The sequence below is a fragment of the Mytilus californianus genome, unplaced genomic scaffold, assembly GCF_021869535.1.
Source record: "Mytilus californianus isolate M0D057914Y unplaced genomic scaffold, xbMytCali1.0.p SCAF_5, whole genome shotgun sequence".
In the NCBI taxonomy this organism is placed as follows: Eukaryota; Metazoa; Mollusca; class Bivalvia; order Mytilida; family Mytilidae; genus Mytilus; species Mytilus californianus.
The window spans coordinates 6329819-6344319 of record NW_026262701.1 but is presented as its reverse complement, the minus strand read 5'-3'; the positions used below and the strand labels follow the sequence as shown (position 1 = coordinate 6344319).

The 14501-nt window shown below is 33.0% G+C and overlaps 1 protein-coding gene across 1 annotated transcript in view; it reads left to right on the top strand.

Moving 5' to 3' along the window:
- Positions 1 to 14501, top strand: part of LOC127701800 (E3 ubiquitin-protein ligase RNF213-like) — a 195587-nt gene that overhangs the window by 58972 nt on the left and 122114 nt on the right. The window contains exons 6-7 of the mRNA XM_052205765.1: positions 1902 to 2406; positions 5102 to 5234. Of these exons, the coding sequence (XP_052061725.1) occupies positions 1902 to 2406; positions 5102 to 5234 (638 nt within the window). The remainder of the gene's footprint in view (positions 1 to 1901; positions 2407 to 5101; positions 5235 to 14501) is intronic.

Genomic DNA, 14501 nt, shown 5'->3' with positions numbered 1-14501 from the left:
TTGTGAGGTGAAAAGAGTAGGGTGTGTCAAAGTGGTCGCGACATATGAATATATTTTCTGACCATTGTTAAAATAACAAAAATACCGAACTCCGAGGAAAATTCAAAATGGAAATTCCGTAATAAAATGGCAAAATTAAAATACATCAAACGAATGGATAACAATTGTCATGCTCCTGACTTGGCACAGGTATTTTCTCATGTAGAAAAGGTTTCGATTAAACCTGGTTATATAACTAGCTAAACATCTAACTTGTATGAAAGAGGGTCGAAAGATACAAATCATAGTCATAATTGGCAAAAATGTCAAAAAATAGGGTTCAGCCGTCAACATTGTGTTATAATCTTAATAACTATTAAAACCAACAAATATGTAACAAAAGACGGGCGAAAGATACCAGAGGGACAGTCAAACTCATAGATCGAAAATAAACTGACAAAGTCATGGCTAAAAAGGAAAAAGACAAACAGACAAAAAATAGTACACAAGACACAACATAGAAAACTAGAGACTAAGCAACACGAACCCCACCAAAACTGGGGGTGATCTCAGGTGCTTCGGATCCTGCTCCACATGTGGCACCCGTCGTGTTGCTAATGTTATTACAAACCTGGTAAATAGTCTAATTGGGTAGGTCACATTCATGAAAAGGGAAGGAAACTCTTGATTGCGTCCGTAAAGATACACAAAAAAGAATATAGACAAAGCACATAAGCAAAAATGAAAGACAACAAATCAAAAATTTTATCATATCACAATAACACAATGGCGGGATATATATGAACAAAGCCACGTCATATGTAAAAAAGAAATACAAAAAGACATATATACAAAATACATTAGAAAAATGAAAGTCAAAAATACAAAAATTTACCATAGCACAATAACACGATGACGGGATGTATAAGTTCAGGGCCACATCAAATGGATATCATCAAAGTAAACAGTAAAAGTAATATTCATAAAGACAAATAAAAGAATACGTCGTCGTCCGTCGTCGTCGTTATATTTTTACACTTTGAACTTCTTTTCATTTTTAGCCATGGCGTTGTCAGTTTATTTTCGATCTATGAGTTTGACTGTCCCTCTGGTATCGTTCGCCCCTCTTTTAGAGAACCACTGAATTGAATGAAACAACTCATTGTATGAATATTCCTTACGCTGTTGTTACTTTAAAACCAAATATGGCATGAATGCTCTCTATGAGGTGCTGACAAAGTGTTATTACTTTGAAGCCAATCCATCATTCAAGACGGCTAGATTACGGGGTCTATATTACATTTGGCCTCAATCATTATTAGGGTATCTGTTTTGATTTTAATCTACTTGTAAAAGATTGCAATAATTTCGGAAAGCTCCTCAATGCTCTTCAACATCGTACTTTATTTGGCCTTTTTAACTTTTTTGGATTCGAGCGTCACTGATGAGTCTTTTGTAGACGAAACGCGCGTCTGGCGTACCGGTAAATATAAAATTTAATCCTGGTATCTATGATAAGTTTATTTACAACCACTGAGTCGATGCCACTGCTGGTGGAGTTTTAATTTCCCGAGGGTATCATCAGCCCAGTAGTCAACACTTCTGTGCTGACATGAATTAGCATTGGTATGGTCATATTTATAAATTAACTGTTTACAAAACTTTTGAATTTTTGAAATACTAAGGCTTTTCTACCTCAGGAATAGATAACCTTAGCTGTATTTGGCAAAACTTTTAGGAATTTTGGTCCTCAATGCTCTTCAACATCGTACTTTATTTGGCCTCTTTAACTTTTATTGATTTGAGCGTCTCTGATGAGTCTTTTGTAGACTAAACGCGCGTCTGGCGTAAATACAAAATTTAATCCTGGTATCTATTATTTAGGAGACGTCCTATAATACACTGTTATATTATTTTTTCAGACATTAGATTCCATAGTGAGGCTTGGCAGTATTTATGTAAAACTAATATCTGATGGGTGTATACTTTTCTCACATTGGCGAATAAGAATTGTCTGTGATCCTGGCAGCACTGTTTGTGCATTCATATTATTTGGTTCCGACGAAGAAAGCCAAGCAATTAGAACACGTATTGATGAGAAAATTGATGACGTTAGTTTACTGATCCAAGAGCTAGCAAGATTTTTTGAACAATGCCATAACAAATGGTTAGACTATATTGACCAAACAAGAGACAAATATTTCGGCTTGAATTATTTCACAGTAGACCAGATGGTAATTCTTCAAAAAGAGCTAGTTAAAGTAGGATTTGAAGCAAGACCATCCCCTCTAGTTTATTCATTACTTTCTGCTGTAAAACGAGGTTGTACAAAAGATGATTTGACAAAAGCGATATCGTCTGCAAAGACAACTGCCATCAAAACTGTAACAAAAGGGGCGAAATCAAGACACAATGATATTCAAGGAGGTGAGTTAATACATCGAGTATAATATGACGCAAAATCAATAGAAAACATAATTTCTACAAGCATCACTAAGTGAAAGATACACTTCAGTCGGGCTATATCTGTTTTGGATTACAGTATACACTCTGATTAATTAACAGTATTTCAAAGGATAATGCATTGACATCAATGCTCTGTAAAAGGGAGGCGATAAAAACAATAGGGACATTCAAACTCATCAGTCGCAAATAAACTGACATCGCCATGCAAACAAAAATCAAAATACAAAACACAACCTAAGAAATAGATTTGAATTAAATTTGTAGAATATATTTTATATTTAGGACTCTGAATTTTAAACTATTTTTACACATAGATTTCATTTTGGAAAGTTACATTAATTTACAACCTGAATAGGGTTAAAATTCGTTTATGACGACATGTACATTGTTTTGTAGAAGATTAATTGTGGTGTTTTTCATTTTCAAGCGATAATAGCGTTAATACATTTAAATAACCAAAGTATCTTAATCAACAAAATCACTCTCTTAAGAACATCACCATCAAAACTTATTTGAGAGAACATTCAAATCAAGGTACTCGATAAAGAGAGAGAGATGAAATTATCAGCAAGACAAGATCTACAAATTCACCATTGCCGAAATCGTCGTGTGATTTCTTATTGCCCCGAAATTAATATTTGTATCATGTATTGAAATTAAGCTTAGCATTTTGAATCATATTATAAATAGGAAATAAGAAAATGATTTCCAGGAAAGATCAAAACATTTATCAATGGCTGAACCGTAAATGAGATATTGCTCCTAACTGACGATTTTTACAAATTTTTGGTCAAAAGTATAGTAAAGATAAACTTCAACAGAAAACTAGATCGACAGGAAAAATTCGAAAGATTTTTGGAATAGTAAGGCTTTTCTAACTCTGGAAAAGAGGGGCCAAAGATACCAGAGAGAGAGTCAAAGTCATGGATCGAAAATAAACTGACGACGTCATGGCTAAAAAAGAAAAAAAAACCAAACAGACAAGTACTAGTACACAAGACACAACATAGAAAACTTAAGACTAGGCAACACGAACCTCACAAAAAAACGGCGGTGATCTCAAGTGCTCCGGAAGAGTACGCAGATCCTGCTCCACATGTGGCACCCGTTGATTATGTTATTACAAATCCAGTAAATTGTCTAATTCGGTAGGTCACATTTGTGAAAAGGGAAGGAGATTGTAGTTACGACATTAGAAAAACATATCCGATATCATTTGTGAAACGGTTTTTTCATAAAGGTCAACCAACTCGAGATGGCGTCCGTAAAATTTACGAAGGGATGAGTTCAACTTCACCATTTGGAACTCTTGGTCTAATAGCTTCCTTGTGAGCAGCTACCCTCTATCAAGGAAATCATGATAGGAAATACAAGTCCGGGAATATTGTATCAATTGAGAGATATATACTCCGTTTGCATGCGCTGCTGGAATGTTGCTACATAGAAATAAAAAGTTCACAATTGGGAAGCTGAAATCATCTCTTTTGTCGTAAAGTTGTGTTTCCAACCGACCCTCATTGAACAGATTACCTTAGCTGTATTTGGCAAACCTTTAAGAATTTTTGATCCACAATGCTCTTCAACTTTGTACAATATTTGGCCTTTTTAACTTTTTTTTTTTCGAGCGTCACTGATGAGTCATTTGTAGACGAAACGCGCGTCTGGCACAAATACAATATTAATGGCAAATTATACCAGAGTGATATTCGAACTCATTTTTCGGAAATACACTGACAACGTCATGACTAAAAAATGAAAAAAAAAGAAAAATAATAGTACACAAAATACAACATAGAAAACTAAAATTTGGGGAACGCGAACCCGACCAAAAACTGTGGGCGATCGCAGGTGCTTCGGAAAGGTAAGCAGATCCTGCTCCACATGTGACATATTGTTGCTCGTGTTAGTATAAACCCGATTATAAGTGTAATCGGATTCGGAAAAAGGGAACGGGAGTGTAGGTTAGACATAAGAAACATATCGTATAATACATAACGGAGTTATTGTCTTGTAATGATAATTCATTTCCAATCTATGCATATTATGCAAAACTTGTAAAAGATAAAGAAAAACTGTAAACAACATATATAAGGAGCCAAACAAGATCTACAAATAAGTCAACATTAGCGCAATTGTCAGTTGACCTCTTATAATTGTTAAAAGACGATTTTTGTCCTTTATGGGCAAAAAATTTAGAGATAGAGTGTATTTTATCTGCATTACAAGATAAACAGAAAACGATATGTAAGTCATGAATAATATAGTCTTTAAAGTATTAGAGCGGCTACTGTGAAAATTTTAGGAAAGATCCAAGCCAATGACACAGGGTACAGCATCTTGTTTTAATACAGAGGACTTTTATTTTGAATTTTTCCTTGGAGTTCGGTATTTTTGTTACTTTACTTTAACATGGGCTGTAAAACAGTATGAGTAACAATGTTTGTCGAACGATAATTTGATTTAATAATAAAAAAAAAACAATATATGACAAGAATGTGTTGAACTGGTTTTGGAAGGACAATAAATGCACGTAACATGTCTAAAACGTCTGATTTTTCTCTCTCCCTTAAAATCTAATGCCGCTTTGATAAACTTTAGATGAACAAACCAGTGTAGTAAAATGTCGCATAAAGATGTTTTGTTTCATATTGATTAGGAAAAGCATGGTGTAAGGAAAATGAAGATTATCTCAAGAAGCCAACACATAAGGAAATGACTCAGAAACAGACAGACGACACTTTAGTTTCTATCACAGAAAATATTTTTAGAAGACTTGACATTAAGTCCAGGTAAAAAGATGAAACGATCCAATGTTTTTATCATTGTCAGAGGAGTAATTTTGAAATAGATATCGACCTTACATGGAAATACTGATACATATATAAAGGCAATAGTAGCATACCGCTGTCCATATACCCGTCGGAAAGAGAGAAGAATATTATGTAAAAAATTCTCTCATATACACACAACGGAAAACCGATTTTATATTTATAAGTCACAGTGAAGCGTTCAAGTAACTGTAAATGAAAATATGATTAACATATTCTTTAATACTAATGTACACATACGCAAAGATGTAACGACACAATTCGACTGTGTCGTCATGCAAGTTAGTTTAGCAACAGAAAGCAATTTTTTACAGGTTATTTACAGAAACTTATACCTCGAATTTGACAAACACAGTCATCTCAGTACCAGAATCTATGAGAAACGAGACGATTTTAATTTTGAAATTATCAATTTCCCCCACCTTAGTAGCATTATACCAACTTCAGCTGCATATGAAATATACATTTCCCAACTTATTCGATATTCAAGAGCTTGCAGCTCCTACTCAGACTTTGTAAAACGTCACCAGTGTCTGAGTAGAAAGTTGATGAACCAGGGGTATGTCAAAGAACGTCTCGTCCTTTTTCTAAAAAAGTTCAGAGGAAGGTACCAAGACCTTGTTGATAAATATTCCGTATCAACTTCACAAATTATACATGATGGTCTTGGTGTATAGATTCTGCATTCTAACATGTTTATCATAGTAATAACGTGTTAAATTGTTCATTTATTTGTATTTATTAATATTACTTTTACTATTTGGTCTGTTTTTGGTGATATCCATTTGACGTGGCTCGGTACTTATGCATCCCGTCAATGTGTTGTTTGTATTATATTCATTTTTGCTAGTGTGCTTTGCCCGTGTGACTTTTTGTGTTTCTTTGATACATATGACGTGTCTCTGTACTTCAAACATCCCGCCATTATGTTATTGTCTATTATAATTTTTGCATATCTTGAACGACAAAATTATTTTACATCTCTACCTGTGTGACGTTTGAAATCTGACGGCAACACGCGATTCTACACCAGAGTTGATGTAAACCTAGCCATTTGGTCACAGGACTTAAAATATTTCAATCCTTTATGGGTTGATTAAACCTACATAAATGAAATACAAAAATTAGTAAGCAATGAACGTGGTTGTTGAATTTAATATATGCTTTTTTGTGCTTATTTGTTAAATATTTGTTTGTTATTGTTCTGATTGAGATTGTGACACGGTGATGACTATTGTATCCCTATTTTGACATTTTACCTATTATGTCTGTTTTGTTCACGCACCGTTGTCAATATAATGGAATTTGATGCGAGTGTCATACAAGTGAGAGGTTTAGCGCTATAAAACCAAGTTCAATCCACAATTTTCTACATAAGAAAATGCCTGTACCAAGTCAGGAATATGACAGTTGTTGTCCATTCGTTTGATTTGTTTATCTTTTGATTTTGCCATTTGATTAGGGACTTTCCGTTTTGAATTTTCATCGGAGTTCAGTATTTTTGTGTTTTTACTTTTTACGAATAACAAGGAAAATGAGCCTTAAATTACAGAAATGCAAGTAAGTATTTGTACATAAAAGCGTCATGATTAAACTTACAGCACAAAGCGAGTGGTTTATGTTTTTCATTTATTTGTAAAATCTTCATACTGTCGGGCAATATTTTTAATGTGAAATAAATAACTATAAGATCAATATTTCTGATTAAGCTTATTGATTTAAAGATGAAATATTTTTTTCAGAGAAGCTGAAGCCACGAACGTAGTGAAAATATTCGAACAAGTATGGGAAACATTTCTAACAACTTTTTCAGTTGGTGTATCTGACTACCTAAGTATCGAACACCTGGGGATTATTTTGAACAATCTTGCTGAACAAGGTTTGATGATTATCGTATAAATTTTGATTTTTTTTCAGATTAATGTTTAAAATATAAAATTCTACCACAAGAATCATTTTTCGAATCATTTTAACTGCTTGATAAGCGAATTAGGTATTGAAAATTCACTTGGAAACTCAACATATACCCCCACGAGACACTTACAATAAAGGAAATCCTTTAAAATCACATGTCTGTCTATGTTCCTTTGGAATTTCAACCAAAGACAAGAAACTGCATCTTGCATCACTATATTGGATACCTAAACTACATAAATGTCTTTACAAACAACGGTATATTGCTGGCTCTTCCGAGTGCTCCACGAAACCTCTATCTTTATCATCAACATGCATTTTATCATCTATCAAAGCCGGGCTTTAAAGTTGTGAAACTAACTATTCTAGAGATCGTGTAAAATCAAATGTGGATACTAAATAATTCCAAAGATCTTTTAGAGTAAATACAATCTAAGACTCTCTCATCTTGCAATAGTATTAAAACATTTGACTTTTCTACACTTTACACAAGAATTCCCCATTCCAAACTAAAAGACAAATTGAAAGAGTTGGTATTGCTTTGTTTCATAAAACAGAATGGTGAACGTAGATACAAGTATCTTGTCTTTGGGAGGAATAAATCCTACTTTGTAAAGAAGCACTCTGATTCAAACAAAAAATTCTCTGAAACTTACATTATCAAGATGCTTGATTTCTTGATTGACAACATATTTGTTACATTTGGAGGACGTGTTTTTCAACAGACTGTCGGCATTCCAATGGGAAACCATTGTGCCCCTCTTCTTGCCGACTTGTTTCTTTATTATTATGAGGCTGACTTCATACATGAACTTCTTAGGAAGAAAGATAAGAAGTTAGCAATATCCTTTAACTTTACTTTCCGCTATAAAGATTATGTTCTCTCACTAAATAATAAAGATTCGGGGACTATGTTGAACGCATCTATCCCATGGAACTAGAGATAAAGGATACAACAGATACAGTTAAGTCTGCCTCATATCTTGACTTGCATCTAGAAATTGATAATGAGGGTCGGTTGAAAATAAAATTCTACGACAAAAGAGATGATTTCAGCTTTCCAATTGTAAACTTTCCAATTCTATGTAGCAACATTCAAGCAGCGCCTGCATATGGAGTATATATCTCCCAATCTATACGATATACCCGTGCATGTATTTCCTATAATGATTTCCTTGATAGAGGGTTGCTGATCACAAGGAAGCTATTATACCAAGAGTTCCAAATGGTGAAGTTGAAATCATCCCTTCGTACATTTTACGGACGCCATCACGAGTTGATTGCCCGTTATGGAATAACCGTTTCACAGATGATATCGGATATGTTCCTTATGTCGTTACTACATTCCACTTCCCTTTTCACCACGAATGTGACCTACCGAATTAGACTATATACCGGATTTGTAACAACATGAGCAACACGACGGGTGCCACATGTGGCGCAGGATCTGCTTACCCTTCCGGAGCACCTGAGATCAACCCTTTTTGGTAGGGTTCGTGTTGCTTAGTTTTAGTTTTCTATGTTGTGTTTTGTGTACTATTATTTGTCTGTTTGTCTTTTATTTTTTAGCCATGGCGTTGTCAGTTTATTTTTGATCTATGAGTTTGACTGTCCCTCTGGTATCTTTCTGCCCTTTTTTAAGTCGACACGACACGCCCCTGGTTTTTGGTGGGTTTGTGTTGCTCAATCTTAATTTTTTTATATGTTGTGTTTTGTATAATATTGTTTGTCTGTTGGTCTTTTTAAGCCTTGGCGTTGTCAGATTATTTTCGACTGAATGTCCCACTGGTATCTTTTGCCTTTCCATCAATTATATAATTCCTGTGTGCCTTATACTTGCAGATTCTTTAATTGATGAATCGCATTTGTACGAGCAACTATGCAGCAGAGTTTTGCGGGTTTTTCTACCAAGCATCCTATTTGTAAGATTCGCGGTGTTACACATAACTAGATCCAATTCATAACTTACTTGTTTCCTCCTTGTTGCATACATGGATTTTCTTATCATTGATGAATGTATACAAGACCACAAATCAACATAGACTATAAATAACATTTTGATTTTGATATCATGAAATAACTAACCTGTGTTGTATACGGCGCCGTTGTCAGTTGCAGATTTGACGTTTGCAAATGCTATTGTTTTGTCAACCGTAGCGCAAAAATGTAACTGATGCATGCATATAGCAGTAGACGCCAACGCTGTCGACTAACCTGGTCTTTGGAATTCGTGCGATTCCTCAGTTTTGTTTCTTACTAAATTCATTATAATTGAAAATCGGTCAACATATATTGTTGTTATGCGAGTGTCAAAGTGAGAGGTTAAGCTAGCTATTAAACCAGGTTTATTCCTCCATTTTCTAAATTAGGAAATGTCTGTACCATATATTTTTATTTTGCTATTTGATAAGGGTCTGTCCGTTTTGAACTTTTTTTCATCAAATGTTCCAAGTATTTTATTCAATTGACAAGCCGTACTTTTTGTTTGAACAAAACTCATCACCAACGCTCAAATATAAATCTGTCTGAAGGCACTGAAAAACCAAAACCTCCAAAATGAGTTAACGGAGATGACACGGGTTTTTGAAATATAATAATGATTATATAACGAATCTTTTGTAACATCGTCAATGTGACAACTATCCACAAGATATCATATGACGAAGATGAAAGCTATTACAAGACACCGAAAGACCTTTAACAGTTAGAAAAATCCATATCGTGTAATAAACTATAAAAGACCTCGACATAAATAACGTGAATTTTTTTAATAGAATGTCTTCAATTTAAAACTTGAAATATAATTTATTTTTATTTTTTAGAAAATGTCAATATTCAAAGAGTTTTTGCAAACTGTTTCTCAAGTGGAGAGCCTAATTTATTAATTTGTCCACAAAGTAAGTTATTAAAGATTTACAATGTGAGAAATAGAATGACAAAAGCTTGTTAAATTTCAATTTTATCGTATCTTCATTCTACTTCCTGTTTTTAAGTCCTTTCGCGATTCTCTGGTTTTGACGAATAAATAAACATTATCGAAATTTTAAAGGCTGAAAAGACATTGGATTTTGTAATAATTACAAATAATTAAAGTAATTCTCACAAAACTCAGATTCAAGATTTATACTTTATTCAGAGTGATCGTCCTTCGAATTGAAAATAAAAATCAAGAGAAACAAATAAATCAGAAAGTAAATGGGAATTCATGTGATTGGAGAACTAACTAGATGAAACACAGACAATATTATAATGTAGTAATATGTTCAAATAAATCTAATTACAGGCGAAATATATAAAACAACACTATCTGTGTACAGTAACGATGAACACAGTCCATTACCACAGGCGGATGAAGTTCTTATTTGTACTTCAAGTACTACTCTAGATATGGTTCGTACTTTAATTCTGCCAATCCTTGTTATACATTTTTTATGCAAGACATATATATAGTTTTTATACCTCAGTAGCTGCTGGAGCATAATTTATAACGGGTTCCTCTAATCTGATGAATCTAGTAAATTCCTGCTGAGTTATACAGTTTGTTTTAATATCGTGCGCATGCCGTACTGTCTTATGTTATGGGGAATGTTGAATTGCTTTTAAATTAATGACAAATCTAAGAGCCCATCAGAATTATTGTAATGGTAATGCTCAATGAAATAATTGAGATTAACTGGTTAACTTGAAAGTAATATAAATAAAAACACATAGCAAAACAATTTAATGAGGCTTTTTCTGAATTCTTGAGGATTTTTGTAGGTTCATATATTTTGGAAAAGGGTGTTTCATTCAGAGGGAGGTAAAATTTTCTGTCTGATCAATGCTGATTTGTTAGACTATGACGTGAGTGATAAGGCAGAGAACTCTTTACAGAAGCACATGACTGTGGCTGATAGCAAAGGTAAACATTATATTTAAGAACGACATCGGCGAACATGCAATTTTTTTTGCACATGATAAATGTGATAATTTACTTACAATTAGTTCAAAGTATGCTTTACTTTACCACGCTGCAAAGAGTTAATCTTTGATAAACCATAATAACATGCATATATATCAATGCATTTTTAAATACGCTTTACAGAGTTTACGATAAATGGAATAAAGTGTGAGCATAAGTCGAGATTTCTATAAATGTTTATGTCAAACTATGTAAAATTTATAATTTTGATATTTTCTTCATCGTCTTATTTCAAAGTAGTTTGATAATTATGTTGCTTTTTCATAGAAGTATTATATCAAATGATATCGAAGCATAGTTTGATAACCGCGACATCGTAGATCTGTCACCGCAATAAAGGTGTACAGTTTGCCAGAAACGAACGTACACCAACAAGGAAATGAGAAAGGACAAAACTAAATAATCAGGTCATAAGATTTTATGTGTTTTGTGAGCGAATGCTTTGTTTTATGTATCCCAATTTTAAATCAGTACCGTACATATGCATTTTTAAAACAGTTTCAAACGAAAATAATATTCAACATATTTTTATAATTTGATTGAGGGATAAAAAATAATACCGGCTAATGTTTGACTCTTTCTACGTCAGGAATTTTAATATCTAATTAAAATGGTAAATTATATGACTGTTGATTAAGTCACGTGTCTTATATGTAAGAGAATCACGACAGATTATTGTTGGTATTAATGAAGACACTAACACTAAGAGGTATATACATACGTTATGAAACAGCAGCCAACGACTAACACGAAAAGTTTAAATAGCACAATCTAAGTGTTTATGCATTACTTGATACAGAGTCTATTATAAGTAATGAATAAGTTTACACTTTTACAAAAAATTATGCCATCTTAATCTACAATACATTCAATTTGATGATTTACGGATACAACTTTGAGTGAAATAAAATTGAATTAAAAGATAACATGTATAACGTTATATTATTTTCTCTCTACGCTATAATTTACTGTGAACGTTTCTTTGTTAGATATTAAATACAGACTAGTAGTTATATGTAGTAGTGAAAACGAATACAAATCCAGGATAGTTGCTGCTTTAGATAAATATCATAGGCTGGCATTGTATACAGATGTTTGTTTTATAAGAACATACCTTTTTACCAAGTTTCAAGTAGAGTCAGAAAGTAAAAGAACACCTGCATGTGCTGTTGATTTCGATAGGTATGATGCTACATGTTGTGTCGTATTATCATTTTGTAATATTATTGGGGTGTAAAAGTATTGTTCGAAGCACATTTTGTAGAAATAAAAATGTTTGGAAGGTTTATTTTTGAATGACACCAATTGTTGTTAGCCAATCAAACTAAAGTAATCTCGTTGAACATGCATGTAATTTATTATTTGGTGTTGAATACAAGGTATTTTGTGTTGGTTGAATAGATATGAAATTTTCACCTATTTGATAGACTATTTCAATATGAGAGTTGTTTTTTAAAGTACATTGGAATTTTCCTGAACCAACATAATCAGACAATGTTTTTCTGCAATGAACTTGGTGCACAGTCGTTCAAAATCTTACGGCAGGTTTTAGAGATCTAGTCTGATATCTTTAGATTTACTTTTAGTACATACTTTGTCCCATTCACTATTGTGACATTTTGAAAAAAGGTTGAATACGATGTCGAGCGATGAACGCACATTAGCACCTGTTCCTACTCCTTTCAAGTTCAAGATTTGAACATTGGAAAACATCTGTTGCATCTAGCTAAAAGACGAATTAGATCGATCTGAAAAAATTAATATAAATGACATAGGGATCATGTAAAAAATTTAGCACAACGAAATGCGGTATATGGATTATTTTTGCGTCATACAGTACAAGCCTGTATCTTTCATTCTAAAAACCGAGACTCAAGTCATTGAATGCAATACAAAAATTACTTCGACAATACTATCTCCCTGTTACGCCACTTTATTCTTTTAATCGTGACAAGGGTAGCCATTGTAAGGCTAATCATTACGACCCTTATATGACAGTTATATTTTAAAGACATGTATCTAATAGCTATTGGGCATACTTCAGTATTGATTTTGTTATCAATTAAAAGCAAACTAAATATAATTGTTATATACATGTTCACTTTCATGGATCTGCAATCTGTCGATACCTGTCTCTTGGCATTGTACAAGGTCATGTTTTTCTCTGACTGTTTATGACGTCTTTACACTAAAAACATTAGATGTTAAATGTGTACTGTTTGATACTTTTGTCTTAGATGCATGTTTTTTTTAGGTTGTTATTGGCTTTGAACTAGCTGTCATTACCTGCGAGTACTCTCAGATCTGTGATTAGTGTTTTTTTGTTGGGTTATACAAGTACCAGGCCACGTCAACTCTGTGTTTTCTTAGATGTAGTTCTATTTGAATCCATCTGATTAGTTAAACCTTTTTCAACTGATTTTTATAGTTCGTTCTTATGTTGTACTGTTATTTTTTACATTTGACATTTCGAGGCCTTTTATAGCTGACAAGCGGTATGGGCTTTGCTCATTGATGACCGTACGGAGACATATATTTTTTATATAACTGTGTCATTTGGTCTCTTGTGCAGAGTTGTCTTATTGACAATACAACCACATCTTCTTTTTATATTTATTGTACTTCTATGCTTTTTTTCAGGACAAATTTTCAAGTTAAACAAAAAAAAAAACACTTAAAAAATCTTAATTAATATATCATGGAAGGACAGATAAAAATGTTCTGGAATGTAAGAATAATTTCCCTATTTAGGCACAAAATATCTGCAAATAAAGTCCATCGTCTAAATCTTAACAACAAGCTTAAATTTATAAAGATCTACCATAATCAACAAGATTATTAGGTATCTATAGTTTCAAAAGTGTTTAATGATGCTGTGTAGTTTGCTTTTCCAACTGAAATAAGCTCAACTAAAGGTTACCGCTTTTGCAAATGTTAGTTTAAGAGGGTGATATAATTTCAATTCTTTTATTAATTTAATCAAATAATGCTCATTAGTACAATATATGTTCATCAATGATTTGATAGATTTGCGTTTTTCTGTTACCCTTTAAAAAATTCATTATATAACATATTACTAAATAACATAATTAATTTGGATATATTATCTTCTAATTATACAGATGCAGTGTCCGCGTTGTGAAATCATGGAGAGCAGGAATAGGTAAAACGCTATTTAAAAATCGAATGATTGAAGGTTTGTCACAGATGGTCGGTGGTGAGATTAAAAGCACAAGCATTCCTGTACATCACAAGATCTTGAACAGTGATGAAATCATGGAGATTTTCAAAAAGGAAATTTTAACTGAAAAGAAGCAAAGTCAGAGAATATTTCATATAGATATTTCTCATGA